At 42.0% G+C, this 26,628-nt stretch overlaps 1 protein-coding gene across 12 annotated transcripts in view; it reads left to right on the forward strand.

The window, feature by feature from the left end:
- Positions 1-5,735: 5,735 nt before the first annotated feature.
- The window catches only part of CEP350 (centrosomal protein 350), a 136,348-nt gene continuing 115,455 nt past the window's right edge, over positions 5,736-26,628 (forward strand). For 8 of the 12 annotated variants that reach the window (XM_043491378.1, XM_043491385.1, XM_043491379.1 and 5 more), the window contains exons 1-5: positions 5,736-5,873; positions 19,987-20,072; positions 21,643-21,686; positions 23,665-23,779; positions 24,698-24,869. In XM_043491378.1, the coding sequence (XP_043347313.1) occupies positions 20,000-20,072; positions 21,643-21,686; positions 23,665-23,779; positions 24,698-24,869 (404 nt within the window). In that variant the 5' untranslated portion in view covers positions 5,736-5,873; positions 19,987-19,999. The remainder of the gene's footprint in view (positions 5,874-19,986; positions 20,073-21,642; positions 21,687-23,664; positions 23,780-24,697; positions 24,870-26,628) is intronic. The other 4 variants (XM_043491381.1, XM_043491382.1, XM_043491383.1 and 1 more) reach the window with 1 other exon arrangement.

Consider the following 26,628-nt stretch of genomic DNA (forward strand, 5'->3'; position numbering starts at 1 on the left):
TTCCTTTATGGGCAAGTCAGTGCATGGTGCTTAAAGGTGAAATGCATGTAATACTGGCCGTACGTAGTAAATTGTTCAGGATAGCACATCAACAGAAGAGACTCCAACCCATCTCCCTGTTTGTTGATCTCTCCACCATTTCATCTAGGGTGGTTAGCTACCACTTCCAGTTACTCATCCCCGAACTTCTTGACCTGGGACCTTTGCCTGAATTCCTTTCCTTGGTGGGGACAGTTCAAATCATTCCTCTGATTCTGGGCAGATGACTGGAACTATATGATGACAGTGATGGATCCTGCCCTCCTGATCCCGTGTCTCCTTGCAGTGGAGGCCCTGTCCTCCCAGCAGGGGGCTCTGCAGTAGTTCCCGCTTGTCCCACCTGCGAGCCCTGAGTTTGAGAATACAGCTCTCCCCTTCAGCGGTTTATGACATCACAAGCACCTAAAACAATGCACAACCAATCAATACATTTTGTCTTTCACATTCTGCTCTGAGTTATCAGTGATGTTCTCTGCTGCTACAACGGGAAAAGAAGAATCTTGAATTTGGTTGGCAGGTTAGTAAAAAAGGCTGATTTTTTTTCCACTTTTTTTTCTACAAATAAAAATGTGTATATCCAGGAATATGGAATCCTTACTTTGTAACTTTCTGTGTGTTGACAAGCAGGTACTGGGTAGATTCTCAGTTTGGTACACAAGTGCAGATATGCATACATGTTGATAGATATATAGGTAAATGTTATAATTAGTAAATACACTGCTTTTATATGTTTGTTGTTGTACACCATCTGGGACATAGTTAACTGGCAGTGTATTACAGAAAAGAGAGCCTGCTTTTGGTGCCACATACTGATACACGTGTGCATGCACACACAAACGTAATCAAATTTTCTACCAAAGTATGTAGATGACTGGGAAGCTCTATTTTGTATGGTGATCAATGGGTGCAATATACAATACAAATGGGGAGCTAACATCTAAATACCCTACAGTACAGCTGTTACTACTTTGTTTTATGAGCCCAAATCATACCCAGGAAACTTTCATTTTCTTTATATAAACGTTCCAGTTCACCTTTTAAGATTCTAATATAAACATTGTATGTATTTTCCTTTAACTAGTTCTACACCATTTCACAGTTGCCTTGTGCCCTGTTTTTACTGTTGGGTTTTGGCAGCTGGATTTATAACTGAATGCCTGCACAACCCCAGTCCATGTTCAACAGGTGGAGATAACCCTTTCCAAAATTCCTGGATAGCTTTAAGGAAGCATGTCAGTCAAAGAAGGAAGGGGGGAATCTACTGGGTCTTCTTTCAGGCACAATAGCCAGCTGCCTCTCTCTATTTTTAGAAGGGATGTGCATGTGTACTATGGAGTGGAAAACTTTCCACAGCCTGGGTGTTAAAAGCTGCAATAGTCAGCACAGTGTAAAATGAGATGGTGCTGCTTTGTTTAGTCCTCCTCCCATCCACTGCTTTCAAGCGCTTGGGCTGCACTGCTGCAATATATTCAATAACGCTGCCCAGTTCTGTTACCAGTTCATCAAAGCCATATTGGAACTGAGTGCACTTGTTTGTTTCTTTTCTCTATCAGCCATGGCTGCTTCCAGGTAAAGGATTTACTTTGTCTTTAAAATGCTAATAATTTTAGCAAATTTAATTGAAAAGAGCTTTAGTTTTCACAAGAGAATTTAAATTTCCTTAATTTCTCATGAGGTGTTCTGCTCTCTCTGTGTGTGTGTGTGTGTGTGTGTGTGTGTGTGTGTGTGTGTGTGTATAACTTTTTTTTTTTAAACGTGAAAGCTGACTCTGGAAGCAGCACATCCTTTGATCATTTGATTTAAGATTTCATGCAAGAGTTATAATTGAATTCCATTGTTACGTAGAAAAGTCCTGACATTTTGAGAATGTGGGAATAATGTGGAAGCAAAGTCGAGGCGGAGGGGATCTTGCTTGTTAATTTTATATAATTGAATGAAAATAAAGAAGCTAACTTTGACTTTCATATTCAGTGTAAATTCTAATGCATTCTACTTGTCTGGAGAATGGGAGGGAAGAGTGAGGAACTAAATTAATTGCTAATAAATAAAATAAGACACTAAGTTCAAAAACAATTTGAGGCAATGTGTTACAGAAAGTGATGAATAGGTAAAGAGATCTGCCAGTCAAGTACTAGTAAGCAATAGATTTTAAGCAAACACTAGGTGACTATATGGGATATAATAAGAGTGAAGAGGTCCTGGTCCTCTCAGGAGTCAGGAGGGAATTAATCACTGATCATGCTCCTTTTCCCCACTAGAGATGTCTGTTTTGTCTTTGTTGGCAGGGCTTTTTTTCTACTCTGGCAAAACCGATACATATTTTAAAATCTTTTAAATTTTAAGATAGAGATGTCAGTTGGTGTTGAACATCTCACACACCCTGAGGCCCATCCTGTGCACTGAATGAGGCAGGGTAATACGGGAAAATACAGTACACAATCATGTAATTAAAGACTAGCATACTATGTATGCAGGAGGGAACAGCATTAATGTTGAATAGGCAGCCTTTAATTCTGACACTTCCTAACTACTGAGTGCTTGGCTTTGCAACCTTAATGTTCTTTTAACATGGGGGGGGCTTTTTGCATGTTGTATTAGAGGCGGGGCTTGTCACTGCCTATTAAAGTTGCTCAACACATCATCTTATAAGACCCTGGATTCCAGTTGCTTATAACTTTGCCAAACATCAGCTGTTTGGGCTGAAATTTTCCATGGTTGTCCGTAGTGGGCTGAATTTGTTTCGAAAATTTCAGCCAAATGGTTAATTTGCATCTCAGAGTGAGGCTAGGGAAAAATGTTTTGCCCATGTTAAAATATTCTGGTGAACTAAAAAAACCAAAACAACCCCCGCCCCGAAAATATTAGCATCTGCATGACAACTATAATTTATTCTGAGAATCAAGAAGCTTAACAAAGCAAAAAACTTTGGACTCATGCACCTTGGTCCCGATGTGTCAAGCAATAAAAATACCTATTGGAGTTGCACATGAGATTATGCTGAATAGTATACTATTCACTTTTTAAAACTGAAAATAAAACTCTTGAGTTTTCTGCTCTGTGTTGATCAAGAATGGATTTGAAATGAGGTCTCATTTTTCAGATTAGGTGACATATTGTTTCTTTAAGCAAGTAGCATGATGGTGAGTGGATAAAGTTGTAGGTAGAAGTCCTTAAGTAAAGCAGGTATTTGCCCATGTGCATGCACATATGCAATTGGCCCTTTAGGAATAATGCTGTTTTTTTCCTTTTCTAATGACATTCCTTCTTCAGTTTTAGAAGAAAGTGACTGTTCCTGTAATACTTTACCTGTGTTGCCTTAGTGAACTAGATGACCCCTTGAGGTCCCTTCCAGCCCTACCTACATTTCTATGATTCTATAGCTGCATGACATCACATGCCTGCTTTTAAAATACATTCCTCTTTTTATAGTCTACCTATGAAGAGGGAGAGAAAAATCATGCAAGGTATGGAAGTATTAGAGGTATTATAAAAATGATATCCTAAACATTTTCCCCTTCCCTGCATTTATAAAGAAACTTTATTAAAAGTTAAAGCACTTAACTACAGTTTTCATTGTATTCATTTAAGCTGATTGTTTGCTATATCTTTTTCACTTAGGATTAACCTTAAATTTCTTAAAAAAAATTTTAATTGAAATTAAAAAAAATGGTGTAAACATCTGTATTCATACTTTTTATAAATTTTCTTCTGTTATTTTACCTAAACCTTATGTTCTGGGTCTCAGTAAGACAGTCACTTTTAATTAGCCTTTTTTTTTTAAGTGGTTCTTATAAGAATGATTTTTTTTTTTAAAGTAGATAAAGTTGGAAAAATGATCTCTGTTCTGAAGTAAGGAGGCAGGTTCAAAGATTTGGCACATGTAGACTTCCTGGAACCCCAGGTTTATTAACCCTGCCACCATTTATTCAGGCATCAGAAATAGATGAATGAGTTTCAGGCAGGTTTCTGTCTGTATAACATTTAGATGGGCCTTTACAAAGCAAATTGTTCTTTCACTCTGATAGCCATTTATGTAAAAACTAGAGCTGGTCAAAAAGTGGTGGAGAAAAATGATAAACTAAATTTTGAAGTAATTTCTGTTCTGTGGGATTTGAAAACTTTTCACTCAAAAAAAATTACACCACTTATGAAATGGAAAATATTTTAACTGTAGTTTGTGGAAAATTTTCATTTTTAAATTTTCCTAGTTTCTTCCTTAGTTTGATTTTTGCACTGAAAAGGGAAGAGGAAAAAGGAGAAAATAAAATCCTGGGGAATAATCATTTTAAAAAAAAAAAGCACTATTTAAGGAGTAAATCATTGTGGGAGGAAAAAAAGGTTTAGGGTAATAAATCTAAAAGAATGTTCTTATTTGAAAAACTGACTAGCCCTATGCTACCCAAATCTTAATAGGGTCTCTGGGTAGTAAGTGTAGAGGTGTTGGTTGCAATCCTCCCATTTGAGTTGTGCTGGGGGTGAGCTGCTACCCTTATACAACAGTGCTGGCTGTATTTAAGTGGTGCTGTAGCCCAGATTTGTTGATAGGGCCCTGCCAAATTCACAGCCTTGAAAAACACATTATGGACAGTGAAATTGGGTCTCCTCTGTGCAATCTGTATAGTACAGAGTAAAAGTACACAAGACCATGATTGCATGTGGGAGACCAGTGTTTCTCAAAGTGGGGATCCTCACCTAAAAGTGGGTTGTGGGGGAGGGGGATTTGCAAGGTTATTGTAGGGGGTCACAGTATTGCCACCCTTAATTCTGCACTACCTTCAGAGCTGAGTGGCTGGAGCATAGCAGCTGCTGGCCAGCTTCCCAGCTCTGAAGGCAGCATCCCATCACCGTTACTGCAGAAGTAAGGGTGGCACTATGGTGACCCCCCCCATCACACAACCCGTTTGGGTCAGGACCCCTACAGTTTTAAGAGCATGACATTTCAGATTTTAAAATCCTATGATTGTGAAATTGACCAAAATGGATTGTGAATTGGGTAGGGCCCTATTCATTGACTTTAAGGGAAGGTAGGAGCTAAGCTACTTTTGGAGTCACTGCCCCAAAACTTCCTTAACAGAGTGCTAAGTTTGGTGGGTGCTGCCTTGTCTCGTTCCAAAACACTGACTACATCTAAACTTAACCCCCTGAAAGCCAGCTGTTCCAGGGTTAAGATACACACCACGCCAGTTCTGTGCTCTATGCACCAACCTAGTAAGTGCAATAGATGTCCTCCCGCTCCTACGCTCTGTCTCAACCTTAGCTGTAGGGGTGCTAAGCGTCCCTCCATTCCTTACAAAGGGCAGGAGAAATATTTGGTGCCCGGGGCTGAGGTTCTATTCAAACCATTGCCCCTCTTGGAGCACGATTCGGGGGGGAATCTTCCCTCTCCTTCACTGCTTCGTTGTTGTCTCTGTAAAGGGTAGCCCCGCCTTCCGTCCGAGCTAAAGCTGAAATGCCTCTGCCCTGAGTATTACAGCCCAGCTGACGCAGGATGCTGTGCCACACCCAATATGGCCGACGTATAGTTTGGGGCAGGAATTCTTAAGGGCGCCGCCATGTTTGGAAGGTCGGAGAGTAGGCCGTTCTCGCGAGGCGTAGCCGGCTGTTCCCGCCCTGCCCCGCGCCGCGGCCGCCGCCGCTCCGTGTCAGTCGTTGGCCGGTAATGGCGGCCGGCGAGCTCCCCTGAAGTGACTGTGAGCCCGGGCCGGGCACAGGGTGGGACGCAGCCGTCCGGGAAGGAGCAAAGTGAGGGGCCGCCGCTAACTCCGAGGGGCCCGCAGGTCCCCCAGGATGCGTTGGGAGCTGCCCCCGGGGTGGGAGGCGGCGGCGACTCTCAGGTGAGGAGCCTGCAGGGGGAGAGCGGCTGGCAGCGGCCTGTCCTCCGTCCTCAGCCGGGCCCTGCCCTGCCCTGCCTTGCGGCCACCTCGGCTCCTGGCCGTTTGGGGGCGAGGTGGAGCCCCGGAGTCGGGACGCCCTGGGGTCGGGCTCCGCGGCTCCGTCCCGCGTAGAGCCGGTGTCCGGGCCGAGACTCGCTGCCAGACCCACTGGTTCTCCGCCCCCGGGTCTCCATAGCGCTGGGCAGCCCTGGCTCCGGGGCCGTGCTGTCACTCCCGGTTTAAAGAGACTTTCCCCTAGGGCTGTGCCCTGCACGAGCCAGCGGCGCTTTCTGCCGTGCTGATAACGCCGCCGGTAGCGAAGCCTGACCCAGCTGCCCCGCTCAGCTGTGCCGGGGGGCTGGCTACTCCTTGCTTCTGCTCCGCTTGGAAAATGAAACTGCGTTAGCCTCAATCACGTCTCTTCCTAGCCCACTTTCCTTGCTGCTTCTCGTGCTCAGGCATGACATCTGGGTGGTGAACGCTGTTGAATGTTCACAGCCACTTTTCATTTTACATGTATCTATTTACAAAACTCAACTCCCCCCCCCCACCTTGTGTTAACATTAGGCTTGTGAAACCTTGTTTTAAAATTCCAAACGTAAATTTAGTGGCTAAACCCGTTGATGGATTGACTTTCATAGCCTTATCCTCACTTGTCTACAAAAGTGTTGGAATGCTTTGAATGTATAATATCTGTATGTATACCTTGCATCCGCTCATAACACAGCAAGCATTTTACAAATTTTGGTTAAGCTGTTTGTTTGTGGCCTGATCTTTACAGAGATTTGTACTGGTATGACTGTCATTTGGGTTGTGATACTTTTTTAAAAAACTAATATCATTATACTAGTACAACTCCTAATGTGGGTTCATTTATACTGGTATAGCTTACTTCCCTTTCTGTGAGGGTATGTCTTCACTACCAACGTTAAAGCGCTGCCGTGGGACTTCTGTCTAGTGGAGGGGTAGGCAACCTATATAGCATGTGTGCCAAAGGTGGCATTCGAGCTGATTTTCAGTGACAGTCACGCTGCCCAGATCCTGGGCACTGGTCCGGGGGGCTCTGCATTTTAATTTAATTTTAAATGAAGCTTCTTAAACATTTTAAAAAACCTTATTTACTTTACATAAACCATAGTTTAGTTATTTATTGAAGACTTTTATAGAAAGAGACATTCTAAAAATGTTAAAATGTATTACTGGCAGGCGAAACCTTAAATTAGAGTGAATAAATGAAGACTCAGCACACCATTTCTGAAAGGTTGCCGACCCCTGGTCTAGTATGACTAGTTAAGTGAGTAAGAATCAGGTACAGTACTTGGTTGAAAGACTTGTGTGAAAGAACCACAAACAAAATGGGAAACAATTTAGCTAAGTTTCAGAGTAGCATCCATGTTAGTCTGTATCCGCAAAAAGAAAAGTAGGACTTGTGGCACCTTAGAGACTAACAAATTTATTTGAGCATAAGCTTTCGTGAGCTACAGCTCACTTCGTCGGATGCATTCAGTGGAAAATACAGTGGGGATATTTATATACACAGAGAACATGAAACAATGGATGTTACCATACGCACTGTAATGAGAGTGATCGGGTAAGGTGAGCTATTACCAGCGGGGTGATGACCTTTTGTAGTCGAGGTGGGTCATTTCCAGCAGTTGATAAGAACGTCTGAGGAACGGCCGGGGGTGGGGGTAGGGAATAAACATGGGGAAATAGTTTTACTTTGTGTAATGACCCACCCACTCCCAGTCTTTATTCAAGCCTAAGTTAATTCTTTCCAGTTTGCAAATTAATTCCAATTCAGCAGTCTCTTGTTGGAGTCTGTTTTTGAAGTTTTTTTGTTGAAGAATTGCCACTTGTAGGTCTGTAATCTAGTGACCAAAGAGATTGAAGTGTTCTCCAACCGGTTTTTGAATGTTATAATTCTTGATGTCTGATTCGTGTCCATTTATTCTTTTACGTAGAGACTGTCCAGTTTGGCCAATATACATGGCAGAGGGGCATTGTTGGCACATGATGGCATATACCACATTGGCAGATGTGCAGGTGAACGAGCCTCTGATAGTGTGGCTGATGTGATTAGGCCCTATGATGGTGTCCCCTGAATAGATATGTGGACACAGTTGGCAATGGGCTTTGTTGCAAGGATAGGTTCCTGGGTTAGTGGCTCTGTTGTGTGGTGCGTGGTTGCTGGTGAGTATTTGCTTCTGGTTGCGGGGCTTGCCTGTCTCCCAAGGTCTGTGAGAGTGATGGGTCGTCCTTCAGGATAGATTGTAGATCCTTGATGATGTCTGTTGTCTACAGCCAAGCTCTACGATACAGCCGCATTTGCTCCAACCCCTCAGACAGAGACAAACACCTACAAGATCTCTATCAAGCGTTCTTACAACTACGATACCCACCTGCTGAAGTGAAGAAACAGATTGACAAAGCCAGAAGAGTACCCAGAAGTCACCTACTACAGGACAGGCCCAACAAAGAAAATAACAGAACACCACTAGCCATCACCTTCAGCCCCCAACTAAAACCTCTCCAACGCATCATCAAGGATCACACGATACAATTAACTTAGGCTTGAATAAAGACTGGGAGTGGATGGGTCATTACACAAAGTAAAACTATTTCCCAGTGTTGTTTCCCACCCCCCACGCCCCCACTGTTCCTCAGACATTCTTGTCAACTGCTGGAAATGGCCCACCTTGATTATCACTACAAAAGGTCCCCCCCACCCCCGCTCTCCTGCTGGTAATAGCTTACCTTACCTGATCACTCTCCTTACAGTCTGTATGGTAACACCCATTGTTTCATGATCTCTGTGTATATGAATCTCCTCGCTGTATTTTCTACTGAATGCATCCAATGAAGTGAGCTGTAGCTTAGGAAAGCTTATGCTCAGATAAATTTGTTAGTTTCTAAATTTAGCTAATTGACTATACCAGGTCGATTGAAACTGACTAATAACAGAGGGTGAAATCCTGATTCTGTGTAAGTCAATGGCAAAATTTCCATTGATTTCAGGGGGTCCAAGATTTCAACCAAAGTGCTATCAAATACAAAAAGTAAACAAATGGCAGAAAATTGAAGGGTTTTTTTCTCTAATCTTCAATTATTAATATTACATTTTACATGTAATAATAGTAGGTAAAAATCAATCAGACAGATTAGAGGGAAGGTCCTTTTTTAAATTGATGTTCCTTTTAAATGGATACAGACAACTCTCGTGAATGAAAATCCAGCAAATGTCAATGTTCCTAATGAGTGGAGGAAGATGATTTGTAATGCCAGGAACTGTATGGTCAAGTCTTGGGAGGATTTCTAGGGTCTTTGTTGTTGTAGATAAAAGTGGCATTTTCTTTCCATAGCTAGGATGCAGACATGAGCCCTAAAGGTCTCACTTGTATCCTCTTTGCTGGAAAAACACAGGCACAGCACACTGTCTTGTCAGCCACTCTGAGGCCTTGTCTACGCTACCGGGGTAAGTCGACGTAAGTTACGCTACTCTAGCTACGTGAATAACATAGCTGGAGTCTACGTAGCTTAGGTCGACTTAATTCGGTGTCTACACCGCGCTGTATTGATGGGAGACACTCTCCTGTTGACTTACTTACTCTCATTCCAGTGGAGTACCGGAGTTGACCAGAGAGTGCTCTGCAGTCGCTTTAGTGGGTCTTCAGTGTTCCCTCTCATTTTTTACATCCATGTGCAGAATGACTTCATGTGGTGGGGGTGGTGCTGAGGGGTTCAGAGTGTGGGAGGGGGCTCAGAGCTGGGGCAGAGGGTTAGGGTGCAGGAGGGGTGAAGGCTCTAGGGGCTCTGGCTGGGGGTGTGGGGCTGGGAATGAGGGGTTTGGGTTCTGGCTGCTCCGAGGCTGCGGTGGGAGAAAGGACTCTCCTCAGCCCTTTCTCGCCACAGCAGCTCAGGGCAGGGGGAAACGCACCTCTCTCTGGCTGCGGCAGCTCCAGTGGGCCTGGGCCCGGCCGAGGGAGGGGGCTCCTCTTCCCTGGCCATGGCAAGTCTGGGGCAGGTCCATGCTGTGGCCGGTGGGGAGGGGCTCCTCTCCTCCAGCCACAGCAGGTCCACACTGGGGCCAGTGGGGAGGGGCGCCTCTCCCTCGGGCTCGGCAGGTCCGCGCTGGGGCTGGCGGGGAGGGGCGCCTCTCCCCCGACGTGGCAGGTCCATGCTGGGGAACAGGCATCTCTTCCAGCCACAGTCCTGAGCCCCTGCGCAGGGCTTAATAGGCAGCTGCATGGCTTAGAGGGAATGTCGGTTTTCACTAAATTGGGGTGGGCAAACTTTTTGGCCCAAAGGCCACATCTGGATGGGGAAATTGCATGCAGGGCCATGAATGTAGGGCTGGGGCAGGGGGTTGGGATGCGGGAGGGGGTGTGGGAGGGGATGCAGTGTACAGGATGGGGCTCAGGACAAGGGGTTGGGGCGCAGGAGGGGTGCTGGGTGTACAAGGGGGCTCAGCGGGAGTTGAGGTGTAGGGGGGGTGCAGAGTGCAGGAGGGGGCAGGGAGGTTGTGGAGTGTGAGAAGGGGCTCAGGGCAGGGGGTTGGGGTGCAGGAGGGATTTGGGGTGCGGGCTTACCTTGAGCGGCTCAGGGGTGGCAGCGGCGCGTAGTGGCGCTAAGACAGGCTCCCTGCCTGCCCTGGCCCCGCACCGCTCCACTTCCGGAAGCGGCCGGCACCATGTCCCCAAGGCCTCTGGGGGAGGGAGGGGCAGAGGGCTCTGCGTGCTGCCCTTGCCTGCGGGTTCCTCCCCTGAAGCTCCCATTGGCTGCGGTTCCCTGTTGCCAGGCAATGGGAGCTGTGGGGGGCAGTGCCTGCAGGCGAGGAGCCGCAGGGATGTGGTGCTGGCTGCTTCTGGGAGCGGTGTGGGGCCTGTGGCGCCATGGGGGTGGCAGTCTCACGGGCCAGATCCAAAGCCCTGACGTAGTTTGGCCACCCCTGCACTAAATCAACCCCAACTACATCGATCATAGCAAAGTCTATCAGTGGTAAGATAGACGTGGTCTGAGACCTGGCATACTTGTACCAGCATTGGGGTTTTTAGGGCATTACATTTAGCTGCCTCTCTGATCACACAGCGGTGTGCACAATATGCAGTCTTGGTCAGCTAAGCTGGACGTAAGGAAAAAGGAGAGAGACATAATTGGAGGGATCTGTGGGTGACAAAGTCTTACATCCCAGATGATATTTGGGATTTAGCTGGAGCTGGTGATGTTATCTGGCTCACTCTCTGGCCCCATCTGGTCAGTACATTTTTGAGGATCGGGATGAAGAAGTTCTGGGGGGTCCCAGAAGACAGGAGGCCTGGCAGCCATGATGATAAAGCTCACTGCAATGGCGGTTGGCAGAGAGCAGCTGCTTCTGCTAATTTTTCCCAAAAGTATTTTTTCTGTAAGAGAGTGTAGGGTGGAATAGTCCATCTTCTCATTATTTTGTCCATCAATAGGTCCAATTTCCAACACGTTAATTTTTGGTTCATTCATTTCCGGTCCTCTTCTCTGGTTTACCAGTTATAATCTTAACACAGTCCTTGAATGGGATCAATAAAGCTCTTTCTGTTTATATTAATTCAGTCTTTCTGTCTCCTCCTTACATCTTTCTTAAACAATTTAATATAACAGGACATTGTTACAATTTATGAACTTTCACTTATTGTTTATAGATGAGCTTACAATTAGGCCATTATTACAACAATTTTTCCTCATGCATTGGGTATGAATAAACAGTAATTTTTCTTCAAGGATCTCTGTGTATTCCTTCACTTGGAATCTAGGCACCTTGCTTGTCAAGGTTCTAGAATCTCCTTACAGGTATGTCTGTTGGAGGCAGTGTGGGCCGTACTTCGTAGCACCGAATGTTCGAGGCCCAAGGTTATAAGTTATTGACTCTGCACTTCCCTTTTCAGTTTCTACCTTCTTATCATACTTGGCGGGTGTAGGAATATTAAGTTTGTGCCTGAATTGGACCACATCAAATGTTCCTCTTCACGCAACCTTTGGTAAATAATTTTAAGGTATTTTAATTGTGTTTAGTTGTGTGTGTGTGTGTGTGTGTGTGTGTGTGTGTGTGTGTGTGTGTGTGAGAGAGAGAACTTAGCTTGTAGAACCACTGTGGTTCCAGTGCTAGCTATTGCTAGGTGGTACTTTACCTGGGCCACCATACTTGAGTGAGTTATCCATAGCTTTTCTTTCTCCACCTTTTTGTTGGGATTGAATTGGGGAAAGAAGAGTAGTGTCATTCTCAGATGCTTTGCCTACAAACCAAGCTCTGCAAACTTCAGATGAAAAAATGAGACACCCATTGATTATGCAGATTTTCCTTTGATGATCGTTCCTCAGCTGATCAGTCTTTCTCATAGAGAATTTTTTTTAAAAAAAATGAAACCTTAGATTCTGATGCACAGGAGCCAAACTAAGCGAGCCAGTTTGAGCCTTAACTTTCTTCAAGGCTATGCCAGAGAAGGCATGTTGCCTATGTAAGTTTTCCCTCAACTAAGCTATCTCTGGTTGGTGGGGGATTCAGTAATTTGGATGAAGTCTACTTAGTTTGGCTTTCTTGCTTCTTCTCATTCTTTGTATTTTTGTTTCTCATAGACTTTAAGACCAGAAGGGACCATCAAAATTGTCTAGTCCAGGGGTTCTCAAACTGGGGGTTGTGACCCCTCAGGGGGTCACAAGGTTATTACATGTGCAGGGGTTGCGAGCTGTCAGCCTCCAGCCCCAAATACCACTTTGCCTCCAGCATTTATAATAGTGTTAAATACAAAAAAAAGTGTTTTTAATTTATAAGGGGGGTTGCACTCATAGGTTTGCTGTGTGAAAGGGGTCACCGATACAAAAGTTTGAAAAACACTGGTCTAGTCTGACCTCCTGCACATTGCAGGCCACAGAACCTCACTCACCCAGTCCTGTAATAAACCCCGTAACCTCTTGCTGAGGTTGTTCTCCATGTCCACTGAAGCTAGGACAAGAATTAATGGGCTTAAACTGCAGCAAGGGAGATTTAGGTTAGATCAGTGATACTCAGATTGAGGCTCGTGAGCCACAAGTGGCTCTTTAATGTGGCTCTTTGGGAAATGGTATGCAGATTTTATGCAGATTCTGTTGTTTCTGTGCTGGTGGCAGCTGAGTCAATGAAAATGATTTAGAGGTATGGAAGACTTCCCTATGAAGATAGCTGAAAAGTATTAGGAATTTTTAGTTTAGCAAGGAGAGGACTAAGAGGTTGCATGAATAGTATATAGAGGTTGGTTAGGAGCGCCTACTTCTCATAATACAAGAGCAGGGAACATGCATTAAAAATAAAAGGTAATAATAAATTTAAGTGATAAAGGAAGCACTTTTTTTTTTTACCCTGGATACAACTAACACGCGGAACTCTCTGTTTACATATATGATTGAGGCAAAGAGCTTAGCAGAATTCCAGGACCTTATGCTTATTACATAGTTGTCCATTAGGAAGTTTTACATCTTCTTGGAAGTATCTGTTACTTGCTACTGTTGGAGACAGGCTACTGTGCTAAATGGACCAGTGGTCTGATCTGTTATGTCATTCTGAATTCTTGGTTAGAAGAAAGATTATGAAAAGTGCCTGCCACAGAAAAAACGTTAAGAGAATTGGGCTATCCATAAACATGTTTGTTATATAAAGAGCTTACAAAGATTTGCTGCTGTTTGGGCTTTTTGTGATGTCTCACAACATTACATTAATTTCTGAGAAACACGAGAATAAAAGATGCACTTTTAAACTGGTTTGGTTCAGTTAAATATTTACACTTGGGTCATTAACAGTAGTGCATAATAGAACATAATTATACATGTGACTTCAAGAATTTAAATTACACATCTCTCTAATAGTAGCACAGTAATTTAGGATTTAAAAGCAATTTATCTAATATTAACAGTTTTACAGCTAAATAGGTGATGACCCTTTAAATGGGCTGTTTGAAATATGTGCTGATCAAAGGTAGAACAGTGGGTTTTTCAGAGAGTAGCTGTATCCTCAGACTTTTCTGGTAAGTATTCCTTCCTGCCTTTTACACCCTGTTCTTTCAGTCTACCACCTTAGTTTATAGGATAAGTATTTGACTAGAATTTTGAAGGACATTTTGTTTGTCATTGATTATAACAGCTTAAGAAATTGACCAGCAAGGGAGCCAGCCACCTTCCCACTTAGCCAATACTGACTTGCTTTTCAGTAAGTTTTTAGATGTGAATTTGTGTGGGTGCAAATGTGTATCTATTTGACTCTTGCAGTAATTGATATTTATATGCAAATTCTTGATTGCATACCCACATGGCTAGAGTAGTGCAATTTTTATCATGTGTGCATGCGTAAATTGTGGATTTGCTTGTGCATCTGATAAAGTGTGCACAAAATAGGTTGTGATGTTGGGCACACTTTTGCTCCTGTACATATGTACTGAAAATGAGTCCCAATTTTCCAAGTTAAATTCCATCTTTAGTTTAAGTTTTGTGCATTTGGGTATAATACTGATGGATCTAAAGCCAGCTGAATATAAAGAATTTCCTATTGTCTTTCCTCAGCAGTCACTTCAGAGTGTTATTTTTAGAATGCATATTTTTCTGATATTACTGAAATTTTGAGATAAGTTGTTATGTTGATATATAAAAGTATATTCAAATGAAGTTTGAGCTGTTTGTGTGTAAAGCTATTTTATGTACTGTCCTTTCCAAATCATTGTTCATGTCAATAAATATAAGAGTTCAGTTGACACTGTCAAGGGTGGTGAGCTTAAAAATAGACATACCAGCTATGTTATGGTTTGCAGGCATATAGATGCAATGTTATACTTCTTTCTACCTGTCTTTGTCATGTTGAGCAGGCAGGGTGTTGAAGAGGGTATGGTTAGGTTTTCTGCTTGCATTACATGAGTTGAAACAGTGGAAAGATGTCATGATGTCTATCTCTATGGTCCAAAACAAAATGCAACATCAATATCATTGTAAATAGGGCTTGAAAAGCCATTTAATGTTTTTCAAGCCCTTATGATCAAATGGGAAATGATGCAGTATTGTCTTTCTGAATCTGTAGACTGCTCCAGTATTCCCGATCCCCTCATATCTTTCTCAAACAGCAACAGCATGAGATTAACAAGACTGGCTAGTTGCACTGCTGTTCAGATCTCTGTGTGCAGAAGTGAAACTGACAAGAATCATATACAGTAGAACCGCAGAGTTACAAACACCTCGGGAATGGAGGTTGTTCATAACTCTGAACAAAACATTATGGTGGTTGTTTCAAAAGTTTACAACTGAACATTGACTTAATATACCCTTGAAACTTTACTGTGCAGAAGAAAAATGCTGCTTTTAACCATCTTAATTGAAATGAAACTAGCGTAGAAACAGTTTCCTTACCTTGTCAAATCTTTTTTTTAAACTTTCCCTTTATTTTTTTAGTAGTTTACTTTTAACTCGGTACTGTACCATATTTGTGCTTTTTTTTCGTCTCTTCTGCTTCCTGATTGCATACTTCCAGTTTCAAATGAGGGGTGTGGTTGACCAGTCAGTTCATAACTTTGAGCTTCTACTGTAATTGAATAGCAGAGGCAGGCAGTGGAGCTATTCACAAGGTGGAGTAGAGCACAGCATACCATGCCCCTGTTTGTAGAAGCTAGGAGCTGGGGAGGAGAAGTAGACCTTTATACTCCTGTTGTGGCTGTGTTCTTAACCAGTAGTGATTGTCTGCAGTGGAAGACTGCAAGAAGTCAGAAATTTAAGACAGTGTCAACTGTATATTTACAGTTTTGTTCTTTTGTATTGCCTTGGTTCAGCTCAATTCACTTGACTTTTTGCTCTGGATGCATGTTGCAAGCAACAACTTTGAAAAATATTTTTTAAATTCTCTATTAAAAGCTTTGGGAACATATAGAGTTCAACATTACGCTGCATTGTTACAGAGTAGTGAAATATAGAATGTAAAACATTTGGTGTTTGTATAGCACCTACCACAGTTAAGTCCTGGTCCATAACTAGTGCTTAGAGGTGCTACTATGACTAGTCCACAACTGGGGCTCATAGGTGAATAATTAATAAATTCAGTTAGTTTTATTTTATCTCCTCAAGAAAAGGTGCATTGGCTAGAAGTACTTTTTGGCTATAATTACTGTCCAGTAGGTTCCAGTATGTTGTTGTTTGCGCTACAATCTTGAGATGGAGGTTTCATATACTCTCAAAATTGCCTTCATGAAAGGATGGAAGGCTCTTTTCATATACATTTCCTTTCCACTTTTCTAATATAGGAATTTTCAGCTGGTTCATGTCTCTTCATCACTGGACGAGATTTCTAATATAGGGCAACATTGTACCTTGCAACCTGAATCATTTGATACAGAAAGTAGCTGTTTGACATGAATGGTTTCCCCAGTCTCCATTCCAGAAGCAGAGTTCTGGAACTTAGCTTGCCTGATTCTTGTGCCTCTTGATATTAAATTTAGTTCTCTCTAGAACAGTGGTCACCAACTGGTAGATCGCGATCAACTGGTTGATTGCGGCGCCTCTGTCAGTCAATCTCAGTTACAATCTAGGGTTGCCAATCTTCTTGCAGCCAAACCAGGAAATCGGCTACTAACAGTCCAGCGGGGCTAAGGCAGGCTCCCTGTCTGTTCTGGTCCTGCGCCACTCCCGGAAGCGACTGGCATGTCCAGCAGTGGCGACTGGGGGGGGGGGGGTTCTCTGCGCACTGGCCACCTCCCAGAGCCAGCACCCCCACCTCGTGCCCCAGCCCTGAGCCCCCTCCTGCACCCAAACTCCCTCCCAGAGCCTGTGTGATTACTGTTATTTCTACATTTTCTTTGGGGTAGATCCTGGGTTGCACTTAAATTTAAAAAGTGATCTTGTGCTTAAAAAGATTGGAGACCATTGCTCTAGAATTTCCGCACTGCTTATATTTCTACGCTGTTGCACGCTCCACTAACGCGTAGGTTTCCTCTTCCACCCATTGCCTTTCCAGCACTTAGTTTAAAGCAGACATATCTAGCTTTCTCTAAAGCAAGGGGAATCGAAAGGTCTGGACCACTAGAGCAGCTTGATGAGCCACTCCTTTCTTACAACTTTTGGGGGGCATTGAGACAAATTCTAGAGGGTAAAAAGAAAAGGAGTACTTGTGGCACCTTGTTGTCATTGTCTATAGGGTAAGTTGTATGTAGTGTAGTTGTAGCCATGTCAAAGAGACAAGGTAGGTGAGGTAATATCTTTTATTGGACCAACTTGTGTTTGTGATAGAGACAAGCTTTTGAGCCACACAGAGCTCCTCTTCGGGTCTTGTAAAGATTCTCCAAGTGTCACAGCTAAGTGCAAGGTGGAACTAAGCAGCTAACACATATTCCAAGGGACCATTCAAGATGGAATGGCCCAGTAACATCTCTGCAGTCATAGAACAAAAAGATGAGGTTAGTGAGTTACATATTGGATTTATGGCTTATTACAACAATGTGTCTGTTCAGTTCATGATTTTTAGTGTCTAGCAAAGTTATGAATTTAAGCTCCCAGGTTTGTCTTTTGAAAGTGTTGTTCAGGTTTCCTTTGAGGATGAGCACTGATAGGTCAGACAGAATGATCGCCTTGTGAAAAGTGTTCACCCACAGGTGATAGGGTTTCTTGTCTTTTATCATTTTTCTGTGTGAGTTCATTCAAGAGCATAGTGATTGTCTGGTTTCACCCACATAGTTGTTGTTTAGGCATTTAGTTAACTGGATGTGGTATACCACATATTGTGACAGGCATATGTAGTTACTCATGCAGCTCAAGTGCTAGCAGTCGAAGTTGGAGATCTGAGAGTTCAGGTTTCAAATTTTGCCATTGACCCTTTTGGATGTCCTTATGGTGGTACATGATAGATTTACCATTCACAAGATACTAGAGGTGACCTATTGGCTAGTGAAGTGGTGTAAATTAGAAGATTTTGGTTTCATGGGACATTGGGCCACCTTTTATGGGAAGAGGGGCCCTGTATAGTTGGGTGGCCTTCATCTCAACAGTAGAGGAACCAATCCTGTGAGTAATGGAGGACTTTGGGAAGTGAAGGAGGAAGAGCCTCTGATTCAGAACTGCTGAGCTCCGCAACAGGAGGAGAAGGTTTGTATATGTGGGTGTGGGGTAGAGGAGAGAGGGAATTAGTTTTCTCATCCCAACTCTTCAGTCATTGATGAAGAGTAGGATGGATCTTTCATGTAGTGACCTGCCTGCTGGATAATTTGTTAAGGGTTGACTTCAGTTATTCTGAAGGGTACTAAGAATAGCTCTTATAACTTCCAATATAAATCTTGGTCACATTTTAATGTTCACCCTCTAATTTTGCCTTTTCATCCTCTATAACAAGAATTTCTTCAAAACCTTGATTTTGAAGGTTTTTTGAGCTATTGATAGAATATATTTAAATTCATGGGCTTTGTAGGAAAAAGAGGTGCTGACTAATGAGAGATCTTGTTGACTGTGGAGGCTTCTTTTCAGGACTCTTAAAACACAGTCCTCTTAAAATCACTTTATTTCCTTGTACTGCTTTTTTTTCAAAGCACTTTCCTTTTAAATACTCCCACTCCCAGTCTAATTTTGCTTTTTAAAGAAAATTCTCATGTATTATGTAACCACTTTTTGCATAAGTTACTTATTTTTTCTAAGAGATCATCAATCCATACTACTGAGTTGTTTTTTCCTTCTTTTTCAGGCAACAATAACCAATAATACTGAAAGAATTTTGGTGTGTTCCTTGGCCTTAGAAGGTGCAGGATAGACTTCATTGGGAGTTTTACCATTGATTTCACTGAGAGCAAGATTGGGGCCTTGGTCTGTTTCCTGCTTCCAGTGTTGTGCTCCACAGTCTAGCCTGCCTCTACAGAAAGTAGTCTTTCTCACTTCAAACTGGAGTAATTTTCTCACAGAAAGGCCTTACTTGTATATCCCTCTGAAGACAGTTATTTAAAAATTTGTTTTCACTGCTCTCTGGAAGTGGGTCTACATGAGGGTCTGCTTCACAGTGAGGTGACATGAAGAGCCATTTCAGATACTCAAATACTACTACAATAATGTGGGCTATATAAATCCCTAGATTGGCTTCAGGACAGAGGTCCATCAACCTAAGGAATTTCTGGGGCCCTTAGTCTCAGATGACCCAGAATGGCAGGATGATTATAGTTCTTGGAAGTTTAAATAAAGTTCTGGTTTCTTTAACCTTCAAAGTTTGTTCCTCTGTCAACTTTAATCTTGGTTTTACCTTACCCAAAGCTCTTTAAAGACAGCTTCTGACTATTTGGGTTTAGAAGGGGTACTTGGATTCATTAGCAAACCTGTCCAAGAAACTGCTTTTTGTGGTGGTCTTGCCTTTAAATCTTGTCATCTTTCTGGAGCTTTTGGAAAGATGTCACTGAATATTGAGTCTTCTTACGCTCTCTTTAAAAAAAATTGTCTAATTATTACTTTTATTGTCCTGCTTCTAGATATCAGTCAGACTTCAGATCTTTGTCTTTTAAAGGGTAAGGTGGCATGTGATGTGTCAGTTCCTTTTATTCATCCATTGGCAGGGCCAGACATTTTCAAAGTTTTTCAAAATTATCTAGGGATGACCCTTGACTGTTATATTTCCTCGGTTCCTTGTTAATGTAGCCTCTTTATCTGGGGTCATCTTATCATTTCTTCAGACTCAATGGAGTGCTTATTGCTGTAGACTGACAGGTTCTCTCTCTCTCTCTATTGAAATCTGTTATAGAGCTAGAAGTCTTACCTTGTACCTTCCTGGAATTTTGTCTCTGGTCCCTTTCAGCCTCCTTTGTAAACATTCTTATTCGCTGTGTCTCCCACTATCAGTAGTAGTTCACTCTTGTTCCTTTTTAAGAGAATTACAAGCTGTGATCGCCTTTTTGGTCACTCAGTGTTGCCTGTCTGATCCAATTGGTCATATATATATATATAGTGTCAAAATGTAATTTGAAGGTAAAACAACTTCATTTCTTATCGATCAAGATAACATTTGCTTTGGGCAACAGATATCTTTATTCACTCTTATTGTATATACTTTTGGTCCTTCAGTGAATGTTTCTGTCTGTAGGTAAACTAACAGGATGTGGAACAACAAATCGAAGGAGGTGCCTTTACAAAACCCAAGGCACACTCAGAACAGGGATTCCCTCAGAGGTATGGATTTGCTTTGTTGTATCGCTTTACTTTAGAAGCAGTTTTATCCTAGATAGTGTAATATTTTCTTGTATTGTAAATTGTGTAGATTTTTTTTTAATTGGGTCAAAGGCTAAAACCATATCTCATACAGCTTACTTTCTGTAGAACAGCAGTTCCCAGACAGAGGTCCAGAGAGCTGTTAGATCACCTGGTGCTGACTCCGTTTCATTGCTTCCAGACACGTTTTTATAAATGTTCAGGCTCTTAATTGCAAGCCTTGTCAAGAAAAGACAAAACGTTACGTTTAAAAACAGTTACATTGTTATTTCCTAATATTACTTTTCCAGGTAAGTATTTACTGCAGTTGTCATATGGAAGATGTGTGCTCACAAACAGGAGTGCAGGTTGTCTGTGATATAAGATTTTGGTTTAGTGGTCCACACTATGACAAAACTTGAGAACCCCTGCTATAGTAGATGACAAGCATACTTGACCTATAAAAATCATATATACTCTATAATTTGATAGCTGAAATGCCTCATTGTAATTGACTATGATTGTCTCCTAAAAAGTTCTTGCGAATGTCTTGTCAGAGTTTATAGACCTGTAATTAAGGAAATATTATTCAGGGGTTTCAAGGATTTTGTAGATGTTTTATTGAGGTACCATTTCTCAGCAAATGTGTCCTGTTGCTATTTCCAGATCCTCTCTTCCCCTTTCTCTCACCTTGTCTTAAATTAGATTGGTAGCTCTTCAGGGCAGTGACCAGATCTTTGTATGTTTGTACAGTTCCTGGCATAATGTGGCCCTGGTCCTGATTGGGGCTTCTGGGTACTACTGTAACATGTAATTACATTTAGCAACATTTACAGCTGACTTTTTTTTTTTTTTTAAAGTGCTTGTCAAAATAGTCTACTTTAAGGAAAAAGATAATACTTTAAATACTATTTCAATAATATTGGGCATATTACTAGATTTGTGAAGATAGTTAACTTTTTATAAATTTAGCTTATAAAGCTGAAGTAAGTAAAGCTTATGAACCTATCACCCATTCTTTGGAAATCTTGGCTATATGTATTGTATATGTAACCTGTGAAGCTTAAACATATAAATTGGTACTCAAGAGTAACAAGCTGACAACTTGCAGTCTAAGTGTGAGCTTCCATTGACCATATATATTCATAGCCTGTTTGTAAAATAAATAAATAATATAATATAATATATAAAAAATCAAAATTCAAAGCATGAGATATAATGGAAAAACCCCATAGATATTTGTGTCGTCACATGGGTAATGAATTTGCTATAGATTTTTAAAATGTATAGGAGTTCTGGAGATTAATAGGAGATGTAATAGGAAATTCAGCCTAACTTATGTAACTCTTAATAACTTGATCATAATATTACATTGCTCTTTTCTAATGATGCTGTCTAATAATTACCGCCCACAGAGGGGTTTCATAGTTTGGGATGAATTCATTAAAAGGAATTAGTGAGCCATGCAAAACTGTTTTAAAATGTTTTGTTTCATTGTGTTACTTGAATTAATAGGAAACTTGATTTTATTCTTTTATTTTTGTTTTGTGAGATCTAACCACAGCCTGGGATACTTTTTCTCAAACTAAGGCTACAGTAAGTATATTTTTTTTCTGGATTGAAATCAGTTAATGGCCACTTCAGTTTTATTGAATGCCTTATTTTCCCGATAGTTTTTTCCCTATGGTTACAGAAGTAAAAAATGGGGTCGGTGGTTGGGGGCATGAAGATGATGGTTGTTCTTACTGCTTTGAACAGCAATTCTCACAGTATAACTTAATGCTACAAGAAGCTCATTACTGAGAATAATGAAAAATCAGTCTTGCTTGGCTACTATAAAACTAACACCGTTATCAATTAATAGTATTGTTTGTATCAATCAGAATGGTATAAGGCAGGGGTGGCCAACCTGAGCCTGAGAAGGAGCCAGAATTTACCAATGTACATTGCCAAAGAGCCACAGTAATATGTCAGCAGCCCCCACATCGGCTCCCCCACCCCGCTCCCTGCGCCTCCCACCCCCCGGCAGCCCTGCCGATCAGCACCTCCTGATCAGCTGTTTCGTGGGGTGCAAGAGTCTTGGGGGGTTGGGGAGAGGAGCCTGGGCACTGCAGGCTCGGGAGGGGGCAGGAAGAGATGGAGTGCGGGTTGGGCCTGTGGCAGAACCAGTGGTTGATCAGTTAGCACCCCTGGCACACTGGAAAGTTTGCTCCTGTAGCTCCAGCCCCGGAGTCGGTGCCTATACAAGGAGCCACATATTAACTTCTGAAGAGCTGCATGTGGCTCCAGAGCCACAGGTTGGCCATCCCGGTATAAGGAATATATGGGTAACTTGTGTTAAATGTTTTTGTAATTTGTTTAATTATTGCAAAAAAGATGTAAATGTTAGCTAGAATCTTGTGATATCTTTACATTGAAGCTTTAAACTAATATTAAATATTCCTTTATTTTTTTGTATTATCATAGTGCCTAGGTACCCCAGTCATTGGCCAGTACCCCCTTGTGTTAGGCACTGTACACAAACAGGACAAAAAGACAGTCCATTCCCCAAAGAATTTACAACCTCAGAAAGCACATAATGGGCCAACTGGTAGCTCTGTAGTAATCTAGCGCTGCCAAATTACATGTCAGCTTTCACCAAACTGAATATTATAAAGAATCTTGCTCCTGAAAATCTCAGTGAGGCCTAGTAAATATCAAGGCCAAGATTTTTCAAAAGTGACTAGTGATTTTGGGTGCCTAATTTTGGCACTTTAAGGGGTAGTGGTTTTCAGAAAGTAATGAATGCCCATCCTCTGAAAATCCAGACCCCTTTACAATGTCAAAGTTGGGTCCTCAAAGTCACTAATTACATTTGAAAATCCCTGCAGGTGTGAGCTGTAGAGTGAGATATCTCTCCATCATTTTAAAGGAACTAACTGTCCTCTTCTTACCTACTGAGATTCAGAGATTGGGGCTGTTGAAGCAATATACATGTGTTTCATAGTTCCATATGTACTGCACCAACCATGGAATACTACCATGATGTGTGAACTTAAGCTGTATACTCAGGATGCAATGTTACATTTTCTATAAACTGGGGTACAGTGAAATCAAGATGCTAAATTTCTTTGGCAACTTAAGGAATTTCTCTGTATGTTCATTACCTCTCTCATTTTGAATAAGGGAGTGAAATGGTACAGTTTTACATGTGGAATCCTGTTTCATGTTCCCTCTAGAGTAGTGCATTATAGAATACAGTGTGTTTTCGTTCTTAGTGGTTATGTTTCAATGAGGCCAAGTGTTAAGACCTTTTGGCATTTTGTATAATTCTTCGTTGGCAATGACCCACTTATGGAAACAGATTTAGTCAACATAGCTTAATTTGAATAATCTTTTTTTGTACTAATCTTCATATTCTAATGTTTCTGGTCACAAGACTATACAAGTTTGTGCCACCAGACTTTTAAAGCTATTCTTGCTGTAATTGTTTCTTACTGTGAAAATGAGAGGAGTTCTATACTTTTTTTTTTAAGTTGTATCCTCGCCATTCAAAAAATGAACCTGAATATTGCTTTGTTTCTTGAAATTCTAGTTGCGTCATATTGAGAATAAACTGGAGGTAGTGCCTACCAGCACAGTAGTGTTTGATTCGGTCATGGATGCCAAGAAACCCTCTGCCAGTGCTACCAGGAAAATAAGCAGGAAAGGTGTGTATTACTTAAAAGATTAATTATATAGGGCCGGGTAAGAATAAGTCTTTCTGAGTAGTATCATTTTTATTTTTTTAATCCTCTTTTCCCAGTTTCCTTTGTTCATGAACTTGAGAGAAAGTTGGAGCAATGTTTCTCTTTCTTCTGAATACATTGTCCTGAAAAAAAACCAAAACATGCTGCATATCTGGTGATGGTATTTGGAACTCACTAAAAAGGTCCTTTGCTGCAATTTCTGCTTACCATAGTCTGTTTCCTTGTTTCTATGGCATTCCTGCTAACAGCTACACATGCTGATGGCTGGCTCTAACAATAGTATTACATTGGAGTGACCATCTAAATTTTTAATATTTCTTGAACTAGTTAACTCATTTTAATAGTTTCACAACACTCCCTTTCAAGGATAAAAGCCCTTGTAATACTGCATTTTTAAAGTGATTGTAATCATGACATCGAGGCTATGAAAAGAGGAAAAATCATATTGTCCAATGCTACTTTTAGAATTCAAACCACTTATGAAAAAATCTGTTCTTATTTACAGTGTGTGTTTTCCTCATCCCTGTTCAGCCCCTATCGTTAGTCGTAATTTAACTCATTTGGCATTCTCATAGGTTTTATATTAACATGTCAGAGCAGCAAGAAAACTTGTTGGATCTCTATACTTCTCTGATTCAAACAACTCTCTTGGGTTTAATCATTCCCAATTATGGCTTTTTAAATATTCTTTTAGAAATTTTGTATGAAGAACTAGTGCAATGTGTAGCTTGAGTGTTTATCATTTACTCCTAGTAGCTTGAAACAGATTGCTAGTGAAGAGAAGGTGAGAACTTAAGTGCTATTCTTGAGCACTAATTGAACCCGAGGAGAACTGCATTCTAAAAACCACTCAGCCCTATGAGCCTTCTCTTCCTGCAGATGGTAGGTACCTAGAGGATTCCTTGGTTTCTGCTTCAGCCTCCAGGTCCTCAAGCCAAAATAAGTCACGCAAAGAGAAGTCCTCCCGCAGTCCTCTTCGAGCTACAACTCTGGAGAGCAATGTGAAAAAGAGTAGCCGTGTGGAATTTCATGAACCCTTGGCTTCATACAGGTTAGTGCAAGAGAGAACTGACATTTACTTTGAAATACATAAACTGGAACAGAGCTGTTGCCAATGTTCTTATGAACGCTTCAGGACTGGGTTTATTTTTTTTCTGTCAACAGGTGGATCATGAACAAAACCTCTTGGTTTTTGATTGAGCAAGTATAATGTCTGATGTGTTGTGTAAGGGGCTTTATCATCCATTTACTGGAGGATGGACACACTGATCCAATAGGTCTCTTATATCTTCCGTGATAATCCCCCCAATATTTGGAATATCACTAAAGAGTTGTATTTGTTGCTGAAAATGCATTCTTGTTCTTCTCCGGCTTCTGCTAATCACCTATAGTAAAATAATATGCTGTATTTCTGCTAATGTCTACTAAATCCAAGCATTTCATTCTTAGTATTGAGGCAAAACATTTGTTTTTAAAGATCAGGGAGCTATCTTAACTGGGATTTTTAAAGGGGTTTAAGTGGGTTAGGAACTCAAGTCCCTTAGACTGTTCTGAAAATTCCAGCCCTAATGATTACTAGTCAGCTCTTGTCATCAGGTTTGAAAATACCTTATTATATGCTTCCTATTTCCCAGAAGCTAATTCATGGGAATTTGTTGGTATTTCCTTCCTACATAAATGAAAACGTGATTAAGAAGTAATTTAATTTTGTCCACACTATTTATTGGTGCTTTGAAATAACTGGATGATATAACTACATTTTTTTACTACCTGCTTTTAGAAACTACCTTTAAAAGATTGAAACCAAAATTCCTACTATTTTTTTTATGACAACTTGTTTAAAAGGCTGCCCTTAATAGAGCTGCCACTCTTTACCAATAGTTTAATTTTCTATACAGTGTACAGAATAAGCCAAAGAATCTTATTCACTCCTAGTGATTTATTGCAAATGATATCAGAAAGACTGAAACATTTTATTTAACTGCTGAATTGCTGTTGCAAAGCCAGCAGATTTCAGAGTAGCAGCCTTGTTAGTCTGTATCTGCAAAAAAGAACAGGAGTACTTGTGGCACCTTAGAGACTGTAAAGGGACTAGCCGGGGTTCGACCCTCTCCAGGGCGGTGGGGAGCCACACCAGCTCACTGCACACAGCTGAGAATTGGGGAATTAGTTTGGCCACGGAAGTCTTCCCTGGTGGAACTTGTGGAGGCAGAAAATAAGTACAGTTATGCCAGGGTCCTAGGACAGGGCAGGGCAGGGCAATAATGACTCAGGCCCTCAGGCAGGGCTGCGCAATAATACTACAGCAGTAGCAATATAAACAGTAGTAAGGCCCGGCCCTAGATCAGGGCGTGGCTGTAATGAGTCAGGAGCTCAGGCAGGGCTGAGTGTAACAGTAGGCCCAAGCCTCCAAATGGTTTGGGAGAGGGGGAGACTGCCACCCATTAGTTGGGTGGCAGGGGGGGACACAGGCTCTCCCACTCCACTGCATCCCAGCCTGGGGCCCTAGCAGCAGTAGAAGATCTGCTGCTGTGTCAGTGGGGATCCTGGCCTCAACACACTGACGTGGGCTCTGGCAGTGCTACAGCCAGACTAGGGTCAGCTGTCCCTGGGCTACTTCCTGACTCTCCCCCTCTGGTAGTACCTGAGTCACAGTGGAGTCCTCCGGAGGGTTCAGCAGCATAGGTTCCTTGGGGTACCGGGCGAGCGGGAGGCCCGGCAACTCCTCCGGATAGTGGGTGCTGGGCAGGTCGGGCCAGTCCTGGTGTGCACCTTGGGCCACAGGGGCTTTCCAATCACGGGCTAGGCTG

The sequence above is a fragment of the Dermochelys coriacea genome, chromosome 8 (assembly GCF_009764565.3).
Source record: "Dermochelys coriacea isolate rDerCor1 chromosome 8, rDerCor1.pri.v4, whole genome shotgun sequence".
Taxonomy (NCBI): domain Eukaryota; kingdom Metazoa; phylum Chordata; order Testudines; family Dermochelyidae; genus Dermochelys; species Dermochelys coriacea.